The sequence below is a fragment of the Dasypus novemcinctus genome, chromosome 13, assembly GCF_030445035.2.
Source record: "Dasypus novemcinctus isolate mDasNov1 chromosome 13, mDasNov1.1.hap2, whole genome shotgun sequence".
Lineage (NCBI taxonomy): Eukaryota > Metazoa > Chordata > Mammalia > Cingulata > Dasypodidae > Dasypus > Dasypus novemcinctus.
Genome location: NC_080685.1, coordinates 32,510,938 through 32,535,355, shown reverse-complemented (window position 1 = coordinate 32,535,355; position 24,418 = coordinate 32,510,938). Strand labels below are relative to the sequence as shown.

At 43.0% G+C, this 24,418-nt stretch overlaps 1 protein-coding gene across 23 annotated transcripts in view; it reads left to right on the top strand.

The window, feature by feature from the left end:
* Positions 1-3,708: 3,708 nt before the first annotated feature.
* ARHGEF11 (Rho guanine nucleotide exchange factor 11) overlaps positions 3,709-24,418 on the top strand; it is a 116,518-nt gene continuing 95,808 nt past the window's right edge. For 13 of the 23 annotated variants that reach the window (XM_058309907.2, XM_058309917.2, XM_058309916.2 and 10 more), the window contains exon 1: positions 4,507-5,958. In XM_058309907.2, coding sequence (XP_058165890.1) covers positions 5,927-5,958 — 32 coding nt within the window. In that variant the 5' untranslated portion in view covers positions 4,507-5,926. Of the gene's footprint in view, positions 3,913-4,505; positions 5,959-24,418 lie in introns of those variants that run through there. The other 10 variants (XM_058309904.2, XM_058309911.2, XM_058309909.2 and 7 more) reach the window with 8 other exon arrangements.

The following is a 24,418-nucleotide window of genomic DNA, read 5'->3' as shown; positions in this document are numbered from 1 at the left end:
CTGAGCCCAGAAAGAAATGAGCCCCGGGAAGAGAGACAAACCTTATGCCGGCCTACAGCTGAGATGGGAAGAAGCTGGGACCACAGATCCTTAAGAGGGAAGAAGGAAGGCTGAACCCTTGCAGACACAAATGGCTTTGGATGCGAAAGTACCTCTCATAGTATCTTGAGTTGGACTCTTTAGGGCCTTGTGACTGTAAGCTTCTACCCCAAATAAATACCATTTATAAATGCCAACAGATTTCTAGTACTTTGCATCAGCACCCCTTGGGCTGACTGATATGCTTCTCATCCCCTAAAAATGAGCAGGTAAGAATTCTAGCCTCGATTTATTAATTAATGGGATTTCACACAAATCTTCTAAAGGGTACTAGTACCCTATCTTTCACACTGGATGTTGGTCAGAGAAAAGGATTCGCCTATTTATAGAATTCTGGGGGAAAAAAGTTAAAAGGATTATGTTGTTTCAATATATCACTTCTTAACATTTATCCTGTTTTCCCTGTGTAGCATTCCATAGTTTATAATTTATTTAATCTTCACAACCTGCAAAGCACAGATCACAGAGCTAGAAAGGAATACAGCCCAGGACAAAACCAGTTCATTGGACTCCTAGTCTAGGGCTCTTTCCATTAACTAGCACCTATTTCCAGATTCCTACAACCTAATTTGTCTTGAACACAATCTAATTTTTTTTTTTCCAAATGGAGACTAGCGATTCATTTAAACAGTCAGCTAACTTCAGGGAACTCTGTCTTCTTAAGGTTCACTCCCATCCCCATAGTCTTCAACGTAGACTATGCAAGGAGATGTACTGATGTGCAAGTATAAAATATTACAAATTGCACTTAAAATAGAATTTACTTATAGCAAAAATGATTATTTAAGCTATGCTAATACTAATATTTGATATATGGACTGACCTTGCATTTTCATGTGGTCAATATATGCAAGGCCATCTGTCATATGCAGTATGTGAGGCATTCCCAGAAACCAGTGGGAATGCCAGTTAAGACATTTGTTTCTTCATACTGTAACAGAATGTAAGCCACCCACTGGACAAAAACAGTTCATTAATTGCTACAAACTTCACATTTCTTTGTAATGACAGTGAGAGTGACCATGAAAATGTTTGTTTTGCAAATATCCATTGGTTATCTCCTGGGAAAGGCCCTAAAACAAGATATTAAACAAAGGAGATACACATTTTTATTTTACAATGGCTGTCAGGAGTAGGTTACCTAGCACGTATTTTCAAAATCAAAAACCAACCAACCAACAAACAAAAACAATCTGTTCCTTCAAGGTGAAGATTGGCAGACTATTAATGAGAAAGTCACTGCTTTTCTAAAGGAATACACGCTTTATGGAGAAAGTGTTTTGAAACTGGATGGTTGAAAATGGTTCTAATGTAATTTTTATGTTACCAAAAACAATGTGTTTTACCTATCAGAACTTTTATGTGTACATTTTTTTAAAACCTACGAAACATAATTTTCTAATCTTTTAAAAAGTCTTCTAAATGAAACTTCTTAGTTGGTTTGAAAGCATTTGTTAAAAATATAAAAATGCAACACCTTCCAATCATTCAAGAACAACTGATGGACCTAAGATGTAAATTTACTAGCTGGATTTCAATTAAGAGCCTTTGTAGGGACGTGGACTTGGCCCAATGGATAGAGCGTCTGTCTACCACATGGGAGGTCCTCGGTTCAAACCCCGGGCCTCCTTGACCCATGTGGAGCTGGCCCACATGCAGTGCTGATGTGTGCAAGGAGTGCCCTGCCATGCAGGGGTGTCCCCCGCGTAGGGGAGCCCCACGCGCAAGGAGTGCGCCCCATAAGGAGAGCCGCCCAGTGCGAAAGAAAGTGCAGCCCAGGGACCTCATATTTTTTTTATGTAATATTAACAAAATAAATAAAGACCAAAAAAAATGAAAAAAAAAGTGCAGCCTGCCCAAGAATGGCACCACACACATGGAGAGCTGACACAGCAAGATGATGCAGCATAAAGAAACACAGATTCCCAGTGCCACTGATAAGGATAGAAGCGGTCACAGAAGGACACACAGCGAATGGACACAGAGAGCAGACAACTGGAGGGGAGGGGGGAAGGGAAGAGAAATTTAAAATAATAATAATAATAATAATAAAAAGCCTTTGCATTGCTGGTGAATGAGATTGGAAAATGAGTACCCATGATTTAATAAATGCAATGAAGGATGCACTTTTTCCATTTGAATTCACCTATCTCTGACAAGTATCTTTTCCAGTTATGACAGCCATAACTTTTACTAAAAAGTACCATTTTTAAAATGTACTTCACCTTTATTTCAAACTTTGTATTTCTACTCTTAGGGTATGCTTTATAAAGTACATAATAAAATACCTGTATATAATTATTAGCAAATAGATAAAGCTTCCAAAGACATGAAGCAAAAACTGAAAAAGAAAAAACATACAAATCCACATCGTATTTGAAGATTTCAGAAATTCAATCTAAGCAACTGATAAAGAGGCAGAAAATAAGCAAGGATATAGAAGACTTGAACACCACTATCAACCAAATTGGACTAATAGGTATTTACAGAATATTTCAACCCAACCAGGGCAGAATACACATTCTTTTTAAGTACACATGGGTTATAAAACAAGTCTAAATAACTTTAAAAGTATAAAAATATAGGTATTATGTTCTGTTTCTACAAATTAGAAATCAATAATAATAAGGTATCCAAATGCTTACAAAACATATATAATTTAAACTTCTAAATAACCATGGGTCAAAGAACTCACGCAGGAAATTTGCATATTTGATCTAAATAATAATGAAAGCACAACCTATCATAAGTTGAGGGATACAGATAAAGCATTGGTAGAGAGGAATTTTCAGATTTAAATATGATAGAAAAGAAGAAATATTTAAAATACATTACCTGAAATTCTATCTTGAAAACTAAGAAGAAAGAAAAAGGAGAGATAATACACATATTAAGAGAACATGGTAAAGAAATATTTGGCAACCACTGGTCTATCTCCATAAAAGAAGTGCTGACATTTGGGAGCATCATTTTTGCAGGAAGTATGGGGAAGGAAGAAACAATAAGGTGAGTAGGAATTTGGACTGTGGAGCTCCCGAGATGGGGCAGACCACCTATCTTTGGGGGTTCTGGCCCAAGGATCGGGGGAGATGGGATGAAGGCAGCAGCAGATCTTTGCCACCTGGTACCTGACATAATTCAGGTGAAGCTCCTAATACGTGGTAGGCCCTCAATTGATGTTTTTTCGTTTCTTTTTCCTCTTCTGTTTGCAAACCCATTACTTCTAACACTGCTGGGGTCACACAGAGCCCTCCATACAGCCTGGGTAAATAGCCATGTGTATATATATTCCTCTCAAGCACAACCAAGGTGGTGTGAAAGGCAGAGAACATACGCAAACACACCACTGCCTGCAGGACATTTAAAAATAGCATTTATTTAGGTAAGAAGACAATGTTCACAATCCAGTCCTAATAAAGTTTCCTTTTTACCTTATTTTTAATCCAAACTCTTGGAACCTTCTGACGAATGACATGTTACTTAAGAAAGATTTGGAAACTGTGATTCTAGGAGAGGAAGTTACGAACATTAAATTGTTCTGTAAAGCCTTTTCATCGAGTTCAAATACATCTTACAGAGCCCGGTATTAAGATGCCGAAGCCAGCGGGAGGGGGAACTGCGAAGGGTCTTCCGCTACTGGTGTGTATTGGAAGTGTGGAGAGCCACGGGGACGGGGGAAAGAGTTAAAAGAGCTCCTGGCACGCAGGAAGGAAGCCACGACAAATCCTTTAAACATTAAGATCAGGAAAGAGGAGGAGAGAGGGTGAACAGAAGCGGTGGGAGAGCAGGGGTGATGCTGGTGAACGCAAAAAGGTAAAACCTGTTCGCGTCGGAGGGCGTGTGGGGCGCCAGGCACCGGGGCAGGGGCGGAGGAGGTTAGGCAGGGGGTAAGAAACAAAGGTCGCCGTCTGGAGCACAGGGAACTACGCGCGAGAAGCACCCGAGCGCTAGCGGCGAGGAGGAGGGCGGGGCGCTGCCCCGCGGGGTCCCGGCCGGGGTCGCCCGCAGGCCAGGCCGGGAAAAGCCGGGGATGCGGCTAAGCCCAGGACCGGCTAGGCCGCGCGGAGGGGCAGGGGCGGCGACCGTGAGGCCGCGGAGGGGACCGGCCGGGGTGCGGCGACGAGGGTCGAAGGGGGGAAGGGCACGTTGGGAAGCCGGCAGGGGAGCGGGCAGCGAGGCGCGTCGGCAGGACCCGAGGAAGGGCCGAGCGGGCCGCCTCCCGACCCCCGCCCCCAGCCGGGGCGTGAGAGGAAAGGCCGGAGGGCCGCGCCGGCAGGAGGAGGAGCCTGCGGCCCCGCCCCCCGCAGGAACGAGGGAAGGAGAAAGGCTCGCAGGGAAGGAGGAGGGAGGGGAGCGCGGGGAGGGGGCGGCCAGCCGGGCCTGCGCCCGAGCGAGCGGCGAGGCGAGGGGGAAGGGGCCCGGAAGGAGGCGAGTGCGGCCGCGACGCCGGGAGCCGGACCCCTGCCCGCGCCGGCCTGCCGCCGCCGCCGCCGCCTTCCCTGCCTGCACTCGAGCCTGGACTCCGGAGCGGCGGCAAAGGCCGGAGCACGGCGGTCGGGTGTGGGGCGAGCCGGGCCGGGAGCCGGAGGCCAGGCCGGCGGTCCTGCGCGGAGCACAGTGGGCTCCTGCCTGCGAGATCAGGAAAGGGGCGGAAAGGGAGGAAAGAGCGAGGCCGAGAGAAGCGAGGCGATCCGAGGCTGGTGTGGAGGAAAAACCCACCCCGAACTCAAATCCACAATAATAATCCAAAGTAATAATTATAATAAGGGAGCAGTTGTTTTCTGGCCAAGAGAGAGGGAGAGAAGAGGGAACGGGAGGAAGCGAATCCCCGTTTCATGGAGGCTGAGGCAGGGGGAAATTTCAGAGCTTGGATGTGGAGGAGCAAAACAGCAGAACTAACTCAGGAAATTATCTTTCAGAAAAAGGCCTAACGTAGGCTGGGTCTGAGAACCTGGCTGCGGTAGGTAGGTGGAGATACCTGCAAGTTTAAAAAAAGGGGAGAATATTTTCAGAGATTCTCTGTTTTGTGGTTATTGCTTCCATTTTAAAGGTAAAACAGCATTGAATTTCAGGTGTTTTCTTTGAAAAAAAAATTTTTTTTTTGGTGCGATTGGCTCATTTAAGAATTTCAAAGCCTTTAATGTGAAAGATTTTTTTAAAAAGGAAATCTATAAATTTGGGTTCCTAGGCTTGCACAGGACTTGGAAGGAGTGCTGCTGTGTACATACTGTTGTATGGGCTTATTTATTTTTTTACAGTGCACATCAGCTGAGAAATTTTTTCCAAGGCCAGTTCTGATTATTCATCTTCCACCACCCCCCGCCACCCCCAAATATATCTGTTGTTGTCGTTTTAAGCATTGGACACCAGAATTTTTTTTTCCCTTTGGAGCTTGAGGCTCCCTTGCCAACAGAAGGACAGCTGGGGAAACTGGATTAAAAGAATGGTTTTTATCTGTATTTTACAGTGAAGACTGATATTTTGAAGTCACTTTCTTTCTGTGATTCATTTTTTAGCCCTTAGTGCTAACCTTGAAAAGATTTTGTGGTTGGGTTTTTGGTTTCTAAGAAGGTCATAGTTTTTCCTCTCTTCCTTTCTTTTTTTTTTAGGGGGGGAGGGGGAAAGGAGGTTAAGAAAGGAGACCATGTTAACTGGTAGAAGTAGAATGGAGCTTCAGTTACCAGGGTCCTGAGAGCTGGAGGAAAAAAGATTCAATCTTCAAGTTGGGAGGCCCTCCTCTCCCATTTCTTAAAAATTGCAAGTGATTCGTTCCTGATCAAGACACCAAAGATACAGAATTCTGGAACTGTGGACGCACGGAGAAACCATGAGTGTAAGGTTACCCCAGAGTATAGACAGGTAGGTTTGCTGATAATTTGATTTTTCAACACTTAACTAAAGGAAAGACCGGTTGGGAAGGTGTTCCATTTTGATAAAAGGTTTGCAAAAGAAGGGCTTGGATGGGCTGTGGTTCTTAGAATCCCTGGGGAATTGGTGGGATAGGAGCGCTGGGTCTCTGGGGAGCGTCTGGGCATTTGTGTTTATATTCCATCTGTGTGTGTCCATTTGCAAAACATAGCTTTTGATTCAGTTTTTCTTTAATGCAAGCAATGAGCAGTGGAATCAGGGGAGAGGAAGGAGGGGGAAATGCTTCTAGGCACCGTTGACTTTTGCCAGGTTAGGCTGAATTGGGGTCCCCATCTTGCCAGGTGTGAGAGGCAGACAGAAGCCTGGTCATGTGAGCCCCCAGGGATGGATTGGGACTGGTTTTAGGTGTTGGAGATGCTGGGGGGAAGGACCCCAGTGGGGCATGTGTTAAGGTGGCTTCAACTGAGGGCCTCTATTAGGCTGGTTGTTAGGGAATAGTGGGGCTTGTTGATGGGATATATCCCATTTCTTGGCCCAAACGATGGGACAGAAACACCCTTTGCACCCACCCAAGTCTTGGTTTTTACCACTGGCCCCAAAATGCATAGATCATATTAGGATTTCCTTTTCTCCAGGCTTTGGGGTTTTTTGTTCTTTTTAGGAGTACGGAGGATGGAACCTGGAACCTCGTACATGCAAAGCAGGTGATCAACCACTTGAGCTACATCCACTCCCCAAGGCTTAGGGTTTAAATTGAGACTTGTCAGCTGGTTGATGTTTTAGCTTCAATTTTCTCAACCGTTTTTAATAAGCTTGGCTGCACAATGGGCTTCCTCTCTGCTTAGAGTGGAAGCTGTTTTGGCCTCTTAGGCCTGATGGGCAAAGGCACTGACCCATTAGATTCTGAGCACATGACGTTCCTCCCCCGCCAAGAGTCTGTAAGCCCTCCTCTATCACTGGTATCATTTACCCCGTGTTTGTAAATCTTCACTCTAAAGGACTGGTACAAACTTTGTAAGGTGTCTGCCTTTTCCCTCCTTCCCTTCTCCTTCCTTGAGAATCTTGGGGTGGGAGGATTTGTAGGTGCTTCACACATCCTAACTGAATAGATGGGTAGATGGAGGATTGAAAAAGCCAATGAAAGTGGGCCTGGAAAAAAGATTTTTGGAGAGATGGGGGAATATTTGTAAGTAAGCAATTGCTCTATCCAAGTCCAGTTGTTAACCTTTGGTTATCCATGCTAATAATAATTTCCTTTTGGCTGTGGAATGTAGCCTAAACTGCATAAAATCCTCCCAAACGCTAATCTCTGTATTGCCTCAGAGTCCTGTTTGGATTAGTTCAGCAGTGCCCAGACTGGGACCTGATTTGGCAGTGGAGAGAAGGCAGACAACCACAAAGGACATGATGTCTGTGTGGCTGGTTTGAGCCACCCGGTCTCCCCTCTCTGTCAGCCTTTCTGTAGTTTGACCCTTGTAAAAGGAGAACTGAGGCATGTCGAGGCAAGGAGTTAAAATGCTTTACATCTCTCCTCTTCCCTTTTTTATATTCTTGGAGCTTGGGAAATTAGTGTGTTTGCCTTTTTGAGACTTGGATGGTGAACTACTTCTGTGAATTCAGGGATATGAAAAGGTGGAAAGCCAGGTATTGGGGTTGGGGTGCAAGAAGAAAGAGGCAATGGGAGCTCCTGGGTTGAAGTGAGAAGCTCTTCTGGGAGTTTGTCTTTATGATCATCTCAGGATTTGTGTAGCAATATCTTATTAATATTTGACTCTCACAGTGTTTCTATGAGATAGACAAATTGGAGGTTTTTATTCCCATTTTACCGAAGAGAAAATTGAGGCTCAGAGAGGATACCTGACTTGCTCAGTGCCATCTTGCCTGACAAATGGCAAAAGCTGGACTCAAACACAAGTCTTCTAATTCTCAATCCATGGCTCCTTTCATTGCCCCACACCTAGAAACTAGGTTTGTATGCTGGTCCTACAGAATGCAGGGGGGTGTCTTGTAAATGTGTGGGGTACCATTTTTATTCTCTCTCTCTTTGGTGGTAGGGGAAGCTCCTTTTCAGCAATCAAGGTATTCCTGTGTACCCATCTGGAGTTAAAGCACTATTTTCTTCTGCGTTAATGCAGCTTGCCTAGTAAAAGCATTCCACATTCTACCCCTCCCCAATTCTCTTTCCAATTACGAGGGTGAGTTCTGGGGTCCAGGATCCCCTCCTTCTAGGTATCTCCACCTGCATTGGATCTTGCCCCTTTGTAGGCTCATTCTTTTGGACCTTTTGACATCCCAGTTTTATTACCCTTTGGGTTTTTAAATAATTTATAATTTTACACCGTACTGGAGGGATTCTCTTTTAGTTTGTCAGTTCTCTGTGTATAGAATGTAGTATAAGGTGCTATAAAAGAGCATTTTAGAAATTAAAGTATACAGTTCTTGCTTACAGAGCATATAATTTAATTGGGTAACTGGGAAACACATCTGGCTCCTACGACCACGTAAAAACAACACTGGATTGTCAGCACCATGAAGGCAGGGGCTTTGTTTGGTTTGCTTCATTATATCCTGTTTGCCTACCTCAGTGCCGTGCATGTGGCCAGTGCTCAATAAGTATTTGACAAATAAATGTTGGAATGAATGAACATGTGAGCAAATATAAAATCTTTCATTTCAGGTTGTTCCAACATTCATGTGTTAATTTCAAATATGGGCAAGTAATGGCAATTAAAGAAGGCTTCCAGGTGATGTGCATTTTCTAGACGATAACTGAGGAGGGAGGCTGTGCCCCCAAATGCCTATATTTGGAGAGGCATTGTGGCTCCAAGTAAAGAAGGCTTTGGAATGTTTATTTGATGGAGTTTTACCCCTGCTTGGAAATGACTCGTGTGAGTTCATAGAAAACATGAAGTATTGTGACTAATTTTCATATTTTAATGTTACTCAGATATTATTGAAAGATGGGTTGAAGTTTAATTGTTTGGTGCTTTTTCATATTTTGGGCATGGACAATTAATGACCCATTAGTATATGTTCCTTTAAAGAGTTTCTAAAACTGTTTGGTACTGCAAACAGAGATAGTGATTCTGAAATTATTTTTACAAGAGTAGTAGTGAGTTTCACTCAGTCATCTATATATATATATCTGTCTAGCTCCCCATGGCAAAATGTTTTTGAGATAACTAACTATGTTAGGAGTTTGGCTTCCAAGAAACAGCTTTTCTCTGTTCAAAGGTGATTAGCTTCTTGGTTTGAGCCGTGGCTTTACCTCTTAACTGTGTGACCTTGGGCAAGTTACTTACCTCGTCTGATTTCCTCAATGTAGAGCAATAGCTCATTTATGTAAAGTATTTTGTAGTTTACAAATGTTTGCACATAGTGTGTCATTTGAAGATTATAATATTTACCCCACCTCTTTCACAGGGCTGTTGAAAGGAACAGATCAAATGAGATAATGCTTCATATTGTTTTCCAAACCCTTACACGCTGTATAAATTTTAGAAGGTAAACTCGTGAACTTGATTTAGCTTCATGCATTACTTTCTGAGCTTAGTAGCCCAGAACGAAGTAAGGATGGCTGAAAGATCTTTCCATGAATTTGAAGAATTTAACAAGAGTAAACAGGCCTTCTGTACTCATGCAGGAGGACATGAGATTAGAAAGAAAGAGTACTTTTCCAGTGGTCAGGGTTCGGTGATGATACTAGGTGGAGGAGGAAGGTTGTAGCTTCTTCCCAGGAATTTTGGCATATGGGAGAGAACTTCGGCTGTCTTAGCTCACTTAGATGTCTTTCAGTGATGGGGATGGAAAGGCTTTGTTTTATGATCTTTGGCCGTTCCTTGTCTTAGAAGCATGTGATTTTCCTTTTTCAAAATAAACCCAGACCCAGCAACTCTTCCTTCATCAGAAAACTGAGATCGAATGTAACCTTCCCCTAGACTGCAGTCTTCCTTTCTAGGAGAGGCAAAATCTCACATGCGGGGTATGTGGAAGAAGGGAGGGGAGTGGTGAACAGGTCTGTCCTAGGAAAGCGCCTTTAGGCTGAGGGAAGGATTTATAGAAAAGAGATGCTGAAGCTCATTTACGTAGCTGAGGTACAGAGTCACTGAGGCTGATTGGGTTTATCTGGGAACGTGGTGGGGAGGGAGGGAGCCATGAACTCCTCCCACCACGGCTTCCGTTCCTTATTGAGCTCTGGGATCAAGAAATCAGCGGACATTCAGCTGTGCTTTTACTTAGTTTAGAAGGTTGACTTCCCAGAACAGTGGCAGAGATCCAGGGCTACTTGTGGTAAGTCCTCTGAAATGCTGAATCTTTTCCAAAAGGTACCCTTGTTTCTCTCTAGGGGTATGAGGTGAGAGGCCAGTGTTTTTGCAGATGAAGCGTTTGGTGGACAGTCACCATTATGAGCAGGAGCAGGCTAAGCTTAACTTTCATTAACTCAGAATCATTTCTGAAAGAGCACCCTTTGATTAACAGATTGTTTTTTATAGTCAAGGTACTTGGCAGACAGAGTTTTTGTCCTCCAGTTTAGGAGAGTAAACAAAAAATTTGAAAAAATTAAATGACAATATGAGTTCATTAAAAATTTTTAAGAGAGATATTTCATAAAGGGGCGATATAGCTAATCTCCAAATTAGTATAAAGAGTTCTGAAAGCTCAACCTTGATGGAATAGAGTTTGGGAATTTTGGAGCAGTGTCCCTTCCAGTTTTTTTGCTGGTTTTGGTTTTGGTTTTATTCCCCACCGTGGCTTGTTTGTTTTTTCTCTCTTTCTCTGTCCATTCGCTGTGCACTCTTCTGTGTTTTTACTTGTCTCCCCTTTTGTTGGGTCACCTTGTTGAGTTGGTGTTCCGCGGCACTTGTGGGCTGGCGGCTCTCCGTGGCCAACCTGTGAAGGCGACGCTGCCTTCCTGAGGAGGCGGTGGGGTGCAAACCCAGGGCCTCCCATGTGGTAGACGGGAGCAATTGATTGAGCCGCAGCCACTTCCCTGTCCCTTACAGTCTTAAAGGTCTAGGATGCTGACGTTTGTGAAAGGGCTTTGTTAACTGTGACATTCTATTAAAAAAATAAGAGAGGAATGATTCTAATCTACATTAACAGAATCTGTTCACACCTTCATGGTGGCATATTATTGAAATCCATTTTATAGGTTTGTTATTTCTGAAACTTAATTGCAAGATTTATCATGTGACTTAGAAACGCTTTTCCCCATGGACTGTGCATTCTAACTTTTCTCAGTCTCTATTGGAAAAAGACCCAAGCATGGATAGACCTGGCACTGGCATCCAAAGCCTCTCCTCTCCATGAAGAAACAACCAGAGAAGGTGCTGGTTCTGGTCTCAAAACAATAATCATTACTTTATTAAAAGTAATGTTGGATCTCCTGGAAGGAGATTTGGAGTTCTGAGGGGGAAACAACAGGATCTGGGTTAGTAGAACTGGGTCCTGGCACTGGGTTTGCTATCAATTAGGTGACTAACCTTGGAAAAATGAGTGAATTAGGCTAGCCAGCCTCTAAGATTTGATTCCTTCTAGCTGTTAGATTCTTTGAGCCTCCAAAAACTTGCTGTGTGATGTCCTTTCCCTCAGTGAACCAGGACTTTTTTTCAGGAATCAACTGTCCTTTGCAGAAGCTAGTGAAAATGTAAGTTTGAAAAGACTAGGAAATAGATCTGCCTGGTGAAATGGGACAGGAAAGTAGAAATATAGTGATGTGGAAACTTGAGGAGAGATGGGAATCTGTGGCCTCTACTGGATTTGGAGTAGAATTTAGAAGGTTTAAGATCTCAAACTTTACTTTGCTACAATTTAAAGCTATTTTATTATCTTTCAATTCTGATTTCAACATGGGCCCTTTAGGCACTAGTATCTCTCTAACTTTTTTTTAAGGAGGTACTGGGGATTGAACCCGGGACCTTGTATGTGGGAGGCAGGCGCTTAACCACTGAGCTACATCTGCGCTCTCACCTTCTGTCATTTTCTTTCAGATTTATTTATTTACACACACACACACACACACACACCCTCCCCCCTGTTGTCTACTCTCTATGTCCATTCACTGTATGTTCTTCTGTGTCTGCTTGTATTCTCATCAGGTAGCACTGGGGATCTGTATCTCTTTTTGTTGAATCATCTTGCTGCATCAGCTCTCTATGTGTGTGGCACCACTCCTGGGTGGGCTGTGGTTTCACACAGGGTGGCTGTCCTTGAGCAGGGGCCACTCCTTGCGCAGGGGTCACCCTTACATGGGGGCATCCCTACATGGGCCAGCTCTCCTAGCGTGCAGCAGCACTGTGTGTGGACCAGCTCACCACACAAGCCAGGAGGCCCTGGGTATTGAACGCTTGGACCTCCTATATGGTAGGCAGATGCTCTATCTGTTGAGCCACATCCTCTTCCCTCTATCATTTTTATTGACTTCTTTGAGATTTTCCTCCTCATTCTAAAGAATTGTAAACTAAGACATGAATGTGTGAAGAGATTTCAGAGTCTTGATTTCTAGCCCTTACTCCCTTCTCTCCGGTATTTGGGAGCACCTACTATATGTGATGGGATCTGTAGTCCTATATTGTGGCCTGGCTTCCACTCATGGAGGGAAGTAATCTAGCTGCCTTCCTAGTGATGACCTTGATCGTCAGCACTGTGGCACATCCAGTCATTTTGTTGGACAACAAATATTTATCAGATGGCTCTGGGAGATAAGGAAACATGTGGAGCTTACATTCTAGTTGGGAAATATTAACAGACAACACAAAACAATATAAAAATAGCAAATAATTGATGAATCTTGATGTATACCAATATTGTACAAGGATGAGAGTGGAAGAGTGGGAGGTTGGTACTAATTAGAGTAGCCAGAAGAGGGGTAGATAGAATTATTTAGATGGAAGAAAGAGAAGAGGATGTTTCAGGCAGTGGAAACAACGTAAGCAAAAGTTCTGTGTAGAACCAAGTATGGTGTGGTCTTGGAATGGTAACAGTACTTAAGAGCAGAGATAAATTAGATTGACAAGGTGGGGGTGGGGTGGGGATAAAGGCATTCAGATTTGAGGTGCTAGGAAAAAAAGGAGCCAGTGAAGGTTTATTTATATGATGATGTAAAAGAGAATTCTGATATCTTTATATAGATTGAAAAATAGGGCCAGCTGGGAGTTTTTGCAACAATCCTGGAAAAAGATGATGAGTTACGGAATTCAGAAGGGTTGTGATAGTAGGAATTAAGAGGGTCAGGGTTTGAAAGATATCTGGGAAGGCAAATCAACATGGTATGTTAGAGTTGAGTCAAATTCGACTCCAAAAATTTTGAGACTGGTGGACCAGAAGAAGAGTAGTGTTATTGATAGACTAGAACCATCATTAAAAGCCATTTCATCTCCCATTGGTACCCTGCAACTCACTGGACACAACATTAAATGATACTTACCTTGCTAAGATCCTTAGGGTAGGCCATTTCTCCCAGATCATTTCAGAGTTCTTCAATACAGCCAGTATCCTAAATTTTTAAATGGGGGAGTGAGTGTCAGATCTCTACTAAATTCTCTTAGTAAATTGGGTCATGAATTGAAGGGATTAGCACATATGATGAATCCTAATTAATTAACCATGTCCATTCCAACATAGCAGGCCAGACTCCAGGGCTAGAGAGGTATCTATGCCAGAACTATCCTAGAGGCATAATGGAGGAAAGTATAGGGTTTATGTAAAAGCATTTTGTGAATTCTATACTGCTGAGCATATGTTGAATATAGTTAAGGCGTTTGGTTTGGCAGACCCTAGACTGGCCTGAATTCTCTTCACTTGCCAGTTGTAGACCTGTGCTTGGTATACCCTCAGGCCTTTGGCTATTTCAAAGTAAGAACTGACAGCCAAGGTCATGGAAACATTTACAGCAAATACAGGACCATAGTTAAAAATCAAGTGATTAAGGAACTTATTCTGGGGAAGCGGATTTGGCTCAACTGATCGAGCATCCGCATACCATATGGGAGGCCCAGGGTTCAAACCCAGGGCCTTCTGACTCATGTGGTGAGTTGGCCCACGCACAGTGCTGATGCATACAAGGAGTGTGCCCCATGTGAAAAAAGTGCAGCCTGCCCAGGAGAACTGATGCAGCAAGATGACGCAACATAAAGAAACATAGATTCCTGGTGCCGCTAACAAGAATGCAAGCAGACACAGAAGAACACATAGTGAATGGACACAGAGAGCAGACAATGGGGTGGGGGGAGGGGAGAAAAATAAATCTTTTTAAAAAAAGAACTTATTCTGAGATGTGGCTCAAGTGGTTGAGTGTCAGCTTATCATTTACAAGGTGAATGATAAAGCTTATCATTTACAAGGTCATGAGTTCAACCCCTGGTACCCCCTAAACACAAAAACAAGGGGAAAAAAACTCATTGGGATGTGAATGTAGCTCAGTGGTTAAGCGCCTTCTTCCTATGTATAAACTCCTGGGTTCAATCTCTGGTACCTCCTTTAAAAAAAAAAAATCTCTTTCTAAGGCAGATTCTTCTTTGCCAGAAATCCAGTGTACCATGTCTTTCCTTTCTAGCTTAAATTCTCCAACTTGGGGTTCATGATTTCCTTCAGTTCAGTCTACATCCCACTAATTGCCTTATTAATGTACCCGACCACCTGCTGCAGCTAGACTAGCCTCTTTCCTGGGCCCACTTCACTCTTCCATTCCTTCGTGTAAGTGTTTTCTTCTCCCCTTCAATTCCATTAGTCTCATTTCCTTCAATAAAACCTTTTCTGGTTAATAACAAAAAACCCTACACATTTTTATTTTTCAGCAGTCCCTTTTCACTGTGCATATACAGCAGTTGGACTCTGTTATCTTTTGTTTCTATAAAATAATTTATGTAAAAGTTCTAGCAGAATGCTTAGTGCATGGTAAATGCTTTTAAATAAATGGTGGAGCTATCCCATTCCATTTTATGTTGGTTATTTTGTCTTATCCTGTTGTTCAAGTTTCAAGAGCAGTGTCTCCTCATTTTTTCTAGATTGTCTTCTAGAGTGTAATAAAGTTCTCTTTATACAAAGGTGTACTCCATACCTGCTCTTTCCTGACTCAAACAGTAGTAGCTCATCCTCGACATTTCTGATTCCCTCCATGCCTAATCAAGAGAATTCAAGAAAACAGCTCTAAGCACTGCTGCCAGGCACTGAGACCAAGAATCCCTCCTTGTTCTTATTGGTGCTGGGTCTTGGGGACTTGATGTTCCTTCTTGGGACAGAGCAGCCTTGTTGGGATTGCTTGCCTTCAGCTTCCTTGAGCTTTGGGGATTTCCCCATTGGCGGAGTGGCTTCCGGGCTGTCTTTCCCTGCAGGGGTCTGATGGGCACAGGGCCTACCCTGCCATTGTCCTGCCTGTCCCGGGCTGGCCCCATTCATCTCCCAGAGCAGGGCCCTCAGAAGCTTCCCTCCAAGAGACTGCTGCTGCAAGAGAAAGGCCACTGTTGTTCTGGGGGGTGGTGAAGGAGAGAGTGTAGTAAATAGCTTTGTGAATGGGCTCTTGTATGAGGCTAAAACCACAGACCCTCTTCTCTTTAGAGCCCTAGGAACAAGGCAAAAATCACTAGGGTTTCAGTGTCTTTATAGGAACAGGGTCTTAGGTTTAGGAAAATTCATACAGCTCCTCATATAACAAGTTTGGTCCATTTAATGAATCTTCACCTGGCGTTATACTAAGCAGTAAGGATTTAGCATGAATGAATTCCATACTCTGCCTTCAAAAAGCTTATGGTTGTGTGGGGAGAGACAGAAGTAAGGAGTTGTATAATAGCATCCTAAATATATTCCGATGTTACCAGTTGAAGCACATAGAAGGGACACCTAAAGAATGTTTCCTGGAGGAGAAACATTTTCATTGAGACCTGAAAATGAGAGCCAGGTTGGAGAAAGGGAAAGTCCAGGAGGGGAACAACATTTGCAGAAACCTGAAGGCAAGAAAGAACATGGTAGCATGGGGTTGTGGAAATTAAAGTAGCTCTGATCTATAGCAAACCATAGATCAAGAAGAGACTAAATGAAATGGAGAATAGGCAGGAATCAAGACCTGAAGATGATGTAATCTGGGTTAGAGGTTTTGGTCTTTATCTTGGGGACAGAGGAGGACCACTGCAAGATATTAAGCAGGGAGTGACATGATGAGATAGTCTTTAAAATATAAACAGGATCATCTGCAGGGTGGACACTGGATTGAATGAATGAAAGAGTGGAGAGAGGGAAGATAGATTAGGAGACCATTGCAGTAGTCTTGGCAAGGCGGGCAGGAGGGCAGATTCTATTAGACTAACATTGGAGGTGGGAAAAATGAAGGATTAAAGATTAAAGAAGAGATTATATGGAAGGGGATATGAAGGAGAGTATGGGGCAAGAATGGCATCCCAGTGCTTGGGTTGCTGGGTGGTATTGTTCAATGAAAAAGGAAATCCTAGAGGAAGAACACAATTGAGGAAAGGCATGGGCAAGGTCCTGTGTTGGACATATTGAGTTTGATGTGCTTAAGGACCCAAGGCAAGATGTTCAGCAGGCAACTGAATGTATAGATCTGGAAGTCAAGAGGGTGATCTGAGATAATCAATTTGCAGGGCATCAACATCTGGACAGAATAATCAAAGCATGAGATTATCCAGGGACAGGGCACAGATTAAGAAGAGAAGAGGGCCCTGGACCAGAACCCTGAAGTAAGGCAAAGGAAGAGGATCCCACAGACAAGACTGGGAGGGAGTGACAGAAACAGAAGGAAGCCAGGGCAGTGAGGAATCTCAGAAATGAAGGGAGGGAGTGGTCAAAAGTGTCCAGTGCTCCCAAGAGGTCAAGGAGGAAAAGGACAGGGAAATGTCTGGATTTATAACTAGGAGAATGTTCATGGCCTTGGCAAATGGTTTCTGGGCAGTGGTCAGGGCAGGAGCCAGTTTGCAGTGGGTTGTAGAGAGAAGAGAAGTTGAGGAAATGATAAACAGTCAAGTCAGTTTTTTAAAAATTTGTTTATTTTTCAAGTCAATTCTTTAATGAAGTTTGGTTGGAAAGAAGAGAAATTACAATGTAGCCCTGGTGCTTGTCAATAGGACTTAGGGTTTATTTTTTCAAGGTAGGAAGGAATAGGTGCCCTAAGTCAGAGGTTCTCACTTTTATTATAGATCAGAATCACCTGGGGAGCTCCCTAAAACACAGATTGTTGGGACTCCATCCCCCAGATTTCTGACTTAGTATGTTTGGGCTGGGGCCTGAGAACCTGTGATTTTAACAATTCCCCTAGGTGATGCTGCCACTACATTCCATATTTTGAGGGCCTCTGCCATAAGATATCTGTGCTCTTAATCAGCTCTTCTTATGCTCGTATTACTGACCTTTTGTTGTTAACTATATTCCATAGCTTCTGTGTGAGTGGTTTCACCCTCTTGTGAATTTCTTCAGTAGATTGTTAACCCCTTGGGAGTAAAAACCAGTCACTTTCTTACCTCTTTAACCTTAACACCTAGCTTAGTGCCTGACATAGATTCCATCAGTATTGGTTAAATGACTTTAATTGAACCAGGGAGTTAACTAAAGAAGAATTTCTGGGCTCCTCATCTGCAAACTCTTGCTTTGCTCCTCATGGTCCGCCTCTGGAACAGATGCAGATAAATCCTATCTGCTGGAGAATCTCTAAGGGTGGTGGGTTTGTAGGGTCAGGATTTTTTGTAACTTCACTGTAAACTAAAACCAAAAAATAAAAATCAGAAAGCAGATCTTTCAGTAAATGTCAAAATCAAATATGCATAATTTCAATAATTCAGGTTTGAATTTAGTGAGATTATTAATTTCCTGACCTCATTCCCCAGACTGATCCCAGATTCTGAATTTTCCAGTGGGATGTTTCCTTGGAATGTTGATTTTTGCTCTTAAAATGTTGGTAGAGCTCTTAAAATGTGATTCCTGCACTCAAAGAGCTTCCCCCATTAGAACTGTTTCCACTTCTAGAACACATTTCCACCTCTAGAACATACTTCCACGGAGTAGTCCTCCTCTTGTGACAGCCCATACCTCCACCACTGGCTTCACTGCTCAAGGAGTAGGAACGGGGACCCAGTGCTGTTCTGCAGTTGCTGTTTTGAGATGGCTCTTTGTGAGACTTTGTCACTTCCCTTGAAATTGGGTTCAGGATCATACAGCTGAAATTGCCAAGGATTTGCTGACCTTTAGTCACTCCCTGTTCTCCTGCTTTTCTTAGGTTTCTTTTTGCCCTGTGAATCAGTCATTTCTCATCATTTTTAGAAAACCCCCGAATTCTCCAGATCAGTAGCCTTAGGAGTCTTAGTTATAAGTGTGGATCAGGTGATAATGGTAGGAGCAGGACAAGGCCTGGCAATTCCCAAATCCGCTTCAGGTCTTAGGATATTTAACCTAGAGGAAATCCTAGTTCTCTAGCCTGGGGCTAGAAGATAAACTCCGGCTTTCAGTTCTTGCCTGGAGATGTACCTTTTCACTAGTCCTGAACTTGAGGCATGGCAGGTTGAGCAAGACATAGGAGAGACTACTCCAGCTATATTCAACATGGAATTCTCATAAGTTTTGTTTGCCCTACTTCCTATTTTTTGGTCTGGGATATAAGAATTTTCTATTCATTCACCATATTTATTAAATACAAATGTTAGGCAGTGTCCTATGCACTGGGGATTCAGTGGAACTCAGGTTCTATTGAAAGAAGATAGATGAGTAAATATATAACATTATTAGTAGTAGCTATGACTCAAGGCATAAATGAATATAGTAAGAGCTGGGTTAATAACTGCTGGAGGAGAGTCTAGAGTAGAGATGTGACAGATTAAAGGAAAGGTTGGAGTCAAGAGAAGTCAGTTTTTAAAGTAGGGGAAGACATGATTGACAGGAGAGAAGGAGAGACATTTTAAAACTGAGATAAGAGTGCAATAATGGTGATATTACTTTGGTTTTTTGCAGTACAATATATAGTTGGTAAAGTGTTCTGTCCATTATCTCATTTGAGATAGTCAGAACAAGTATTTTCATTCCTATTTTATAAATGGGGAAACAAACACAGGGAGGCTTAGTGTCTTGCCTAAGATCCCTAAGCCATTAAGTAATGGATCTGTGATTTTTTTTTTTTTAAACCTGAGCCTACTGAACCCTAGCCTAGTGCTGTTTTCATTCTTCTGTACTCCTGGCCAAGGCTTAGAGGTAAAAATGTCTAAGTCTTGTGAGGGACCCAGACATCAGGTTTGCTTGACAGTAGTAAAGTTTCCTCCAAGAAAGATTGATGGGAAGCAGATACGGCTCAACGGATAGAGCTTCCACCTACCATATAGAGGTCCAGGGTTCGATACCCAGGGCCTCCTGGTCCATGTGGTGAGCTGGCCCACATGGAGTGCTGCCATGTGCAAGGAGGGTCACCTCGCACAGGGGTGCCCCCTATGCAAGGAGAGGCCCCCGTGCAAGGAGTGCAGCCCCTCTCAGGAGAACAGACCACCCAGGAGTGGTGCTGCCCACATGGAAAGCTGACGCAGCAAGATTACGCAACAAAAAAGCAGCACAGAGAAGAGACAATATGAGACCCAGCGAACTAGGGAGCTGAGGTGGCGCAGGAGAATGATCCCCTCTCTCCCACTCCGGAATGTCCCAGGATGGGTTCCCAGAGCCACCTAATGAGAATACAGCAGACACAGAAGAACACAGCAAATGGACACAGAGCAGACAATGGAGGGTGGGGAGAGGGGGGAGAAATAAGAAAAATAAAGAATACCAGTTGAGAACCACTTATTTAAAAAAAAAAAAAGATTGATAAGAGTCAAGTCCTGAGTTTTTCTTTCTCTTCCCAATAAAATCTTGTGCATGGATAGTCTCCTTGCAACCTGAAGTTGCATTCACTGTCCAAAAAGAGGATAGCTCCCCTCTCTCTCTTTGCCTCCTGGTTAGTTAATGGTGGGGAAAGAGTTTGGCACTCAGGGGCCACGCCAAGTAAGTTCAATGAGGGGGAAGAATAAAAATTTCCTCAAAATGACTCAGCACTCTTCCCCTAAGCAGTGTGGCATCTTTAAGCTCTTCAAGGGCTTATCTTTGTGTATACTATGGTTCCTGCACAGTGCCTTGTATGTAGTGGAAGGATGCTCAGTGAAGATTTATTAAATGAACAGACAGCAATTTTATATTAATAGCTTTATTGAGATATGATTCATACTATAAAATTTACCCCTTTAAAGCATATAGTTCAGTGGTTTTTAGTATATGCACAGTGGTGCAACCATCATCACTAGCTGATTCCAGAACATTTTCAACACCAAAAAGAAACCCCATATACTTCAGCAGTCATTTGCCATCTGCCATCATCCACCCCTGACATTCCCTGTCAACCATTAATCTACTTTCTGGCTCTTTGGATTTGCCAATTCCAGATGTTTTATATAAATGAAATCATTCAATATGTGTCCTTTTGTGCCTGGCTTCTTTCACTTAGCATAATGTATCACATATAAGTAATTCATTCCTTTTTATGGTCAAATAATATTTCATTGTTTGGTTGTACCACATTTTGTTTATCCACTCATCAGTTAATGGACATTTGAGTTGGTTCCACGGCTGTTATGAATCATGTTGCTATGAATATTTGTATACAAGTTGATGTAGACATATATTTTCTTTCTCTTGGGTATATACGTAGGAGGGGAATCGTTAGATCATATGGTATCTCTGTTTAACATTTTGAGGAACTGCCAAATTGTTTTCCAAAGTGCCTGTAGCATTTATATTCTCACCAACTTGTTGTCTGCCTTTTTAATTATAGCCATCCTAGTGGATGTATCTTACTATCTTATTGCGGTTTTGATTTGCATTTCCCTAATGGCTAATGATGTTGAGCATCTTTTCATGTGCTTTTTGACCATTTGTGTATATCTTCTTTGGAGAAAGTGTATTTACATCTCTTGCCCATTTTTAAATTCAGCTGTCTTTTTATTTTTCAGGAATGGTTGCAACTTTAAGCTAAGGTGCTTAACCACTCTAGGTCTCAGTTTCATGTAAAGTGGGAAAGCTGGATTTGACCTCTGAGATCCATCCAAACCCAGTATTATGTAATCTGTAGTACCTGAGTCACTCCCTTAAAATTCTACTCACCACATGTCACAGTATAGTCTAGGTGTTAGGAGTGTGACTTTTGTGTCACATAGGTCTTGGGTTTCCCATTACTTAACCCCTTTAAACCTCAGTTTTTCCCTTTGGAAAATGCGAAAATTAGTATTTCTTTCATAGGGTTCTTGCAAAAATTAAATAAAATAATGCATGTAAATTGCTTAGTAGAGGGAAACGGATGTGGCTCAACCATCTGGGCTTCCGTCTACCATATAGGAGATCCAGGGTTCAATGCCTAGGGCCTTCTGGTGAGGGCAAGCTGGCCCACATGGCAGGCTGGCTCACACATAGTGCCGGCCCACTAAGAAATGCAGCCCAGAGCAGCAGTGCCACCCTGCGTGGGAATGCTGCCCAGTGTGGGAAAACCACCCTGCGCAGGAGTGCTGGCCGACGCAGAGAGCTGCCGCAGCAAGATGATGCAACAAGAGACACAGAGGAGAGAAAATAAGAAGACCTAGCAGAGCAGGGAATTGTGGTGGCGCAAGAGAGTAATCACCTCTCCCCCACTCCAGAAGGTCCCAGGATCGGTTCCTGGAACTGCCTGATGAGAATACAAGCAGACACAGAACAGCACACAGCAAATGAACACAGAGAGCAGACAATGGGGGGAATGGGGGGTAGGGGATTAAAAAAAAACTTTAAAAAAAAATAATAAATTGCTTAGTAGAATACCTGACATGGTTAAGAGCTCAATAAATGTGAGCTCTTATTGTTGTCTCATTAATACCTCATATCTTATAGTCTCTAGTTGCATAAGTCCCTGAATGTGACTTAACCATTCCTGACATTTGAGCCTTTGCACAGTTTATTATTGCTATCCATTGCTGCAAAACCAACCACCCCCAAACTGTGGCTTAACATAATGCCAATCATTTATTTTGCTCATGGTTCTAGAGTTGATTGAGCTCAGCTAAGCAATTTTTCTCCATTGGGGTCTCTCAGGCTGTTGCAGTCCTATTAGGCCTGAGCTTCAAAGGCTTCTTCACCCACATATCTCGCACCTCTGTTGGGAAGACTCGGGCACCTGGGGCTGGAACAGCTGGAATTCCTCAGGCATCTCTCAGATGTCACATAGTGCCACCTCAGCCATAGTCTTAGTTGAGAGAGTCACAAAGACCTGCCCAAGATCAAGGGGAGGGGATGTAGACTCTACCTCTTGATGGGGGAGTGACAAGAATCGTGAAGAGCATGGGGGATTGAAAGTATTGTTTCAGTTATTTTTGGAAAATAAAATTTGCCACAATTGCTTAATCCTTTTGTCGTTAATTTTTGTCTCTCCCCTCTTTCAAATAAAATGTTTCAAACCTTACTAGTGAAGTGGTCCCTGACTAAAACTCTCCTTGATTTGGATTTCATCTTTTTCCTATATATCCTACTATGTAGGGCCCATTTGATTTTTGCATGATTATATTTTCTTGTGTTTCTCAAATCTAGAAATACTCCCCCAGTACCTATAACTGGGCTCTGCGCTTAAAGTGGTATCAGTCAGCTATCTGAAATAAGTTACTAAAATGTCCAGTGGGAGCTTTTGAAGTGTTGATGGGTTTTCTCTTGGTTAAAGATTCTTGCAGGTTTTCAAACAGACTCACCCCTAAACCTAGTCCACCCGGCATTTTAGGGAAACCCAAGTTCTTCACCCCTTTGTTCTCTCCACAGTATTTCATCCAGCAATAAAGGTTTATAGAAGGGAAGGGAGAGGGAAGTCATAATGGCAATTAGTATTTATCCAGCATTTTACTGATTTTTGGAAAATAATTTAAGTCATTCTGATATACAGTTGTTACTGTTGTTATTCTCATTTATAATTGAGGAAACCGAAGCTCACAGGAGTCATGACTTTAAATCACATTTGCAGTGAACCTAGTTCTCTGATTCTAAGTCCTGGGCTTTTGTCTCCTTTCTTGCGAAGGACATCTGGTCTGGCCCCTGATTGACCATCGTAACCACCCAAGGCTCCAAGGAGCCCCACAGTACTGATCTCAGCAATTGCCTTCTACTTTCCAGTCTTTGTTGAAGAAACTGAACTCGGATGAAATCTGTGTCTTCTGCCTTTCTAGCCCTACTTTCTCTAAGTCACCGTGGCTACCTGGGACTCCTAGCTTTGTTTTCTTCCCATGGTCTTGCTTCTGCTGTTTTGATTATTTACACCACTTCCACCTGGGAAAATTGTGTGTGTGTGAGTTTACATATGTGCATGTACATCTGTGAGGACAGGGTTCTGAGAAATAGGGCTTAGGTGGAAGCAACACTAAGCAAAAGAATGGGAGGGTAGCTAGGAAAGACAGCAAAAAGGATCTTCAAAAATGGTTTTAACGTTAAAGTTATCTTTTCCTTGATTAAGAAAGAGTGCAGGCAAATGTAAAACTGATGCTGTCCCTGCATGTGACCCTGCTGATCTGCCACTGCCTCTAAATTGATACTTATGTCATCAAGGGCTCTTCCCTGAGAGTGGTTTATTTCATTTCCTCTCTTGGAGATTAAATACTTGGTGAGTTTTAATAGGATGCTATTGGAAGAAGCAGGATATAAACTGGGCAAAGGTTGGGAATCCACTTAATATAATAGTCCATACAATACCAGGCATTTACAATGTTTTTATTCTTCAGAGCACTTTCCTACTTTATTTCACCACATACTTGGGAGGAAGGAAGGGTCTGGGGGGTGATGATGGAGGCCTCTCTTCAGTTGACTTAGTTTTCCTTTTCTTCCTTGCCTCTGCTTGGGTTCCCCTAGGGCATACTGTTTTGACAGCTCTTTCCAGCTTTGGGGATTTACCTCCTTCTGATACAATTTAGCTCCTCCATCTTTTTTCCCCTGAATGGGCTGCCTCTCTCCCTGGTGGGAGCTCTCTCATCTATTTGGCTGGCCAGCCTGTCGTTATCTGAATCTCATGGAGAGCCTTTTATATGAAAGCCTCAAGATTAGAAAAGAAATTGGCTGGGGCAGAAAGATTACCAACTCAGAGATTGGGAGCTTGCAGCTTCAGGGAGACATGGGGGAGGAAGGACAAGATAACTAGCTGGCAGCAGAAAGCCCAGTGGAACAGGAGCTTCTTTTTCCCTCTCTCCCCAGTCTTATACGCCATGTCCTTTCTTGTTCATCTCTCTTCTAGATTCCTTAGGGGAGTTGATAGAGACAACATGGAAGGTTCCCTTTAGGAAACAGAAAGACTTGTTGGAATGACGCCTGCATAAGACCCAGGAACTATGCAGCAGCATAATGCTTTACTGTAAAGACAGAGTACAGGCACCTCAGCCCATACCTGGAGTGCTTACTGTCTGCACTAGACAGTTTGGTAGAGATAAGGAATCTCTTCCTTCTA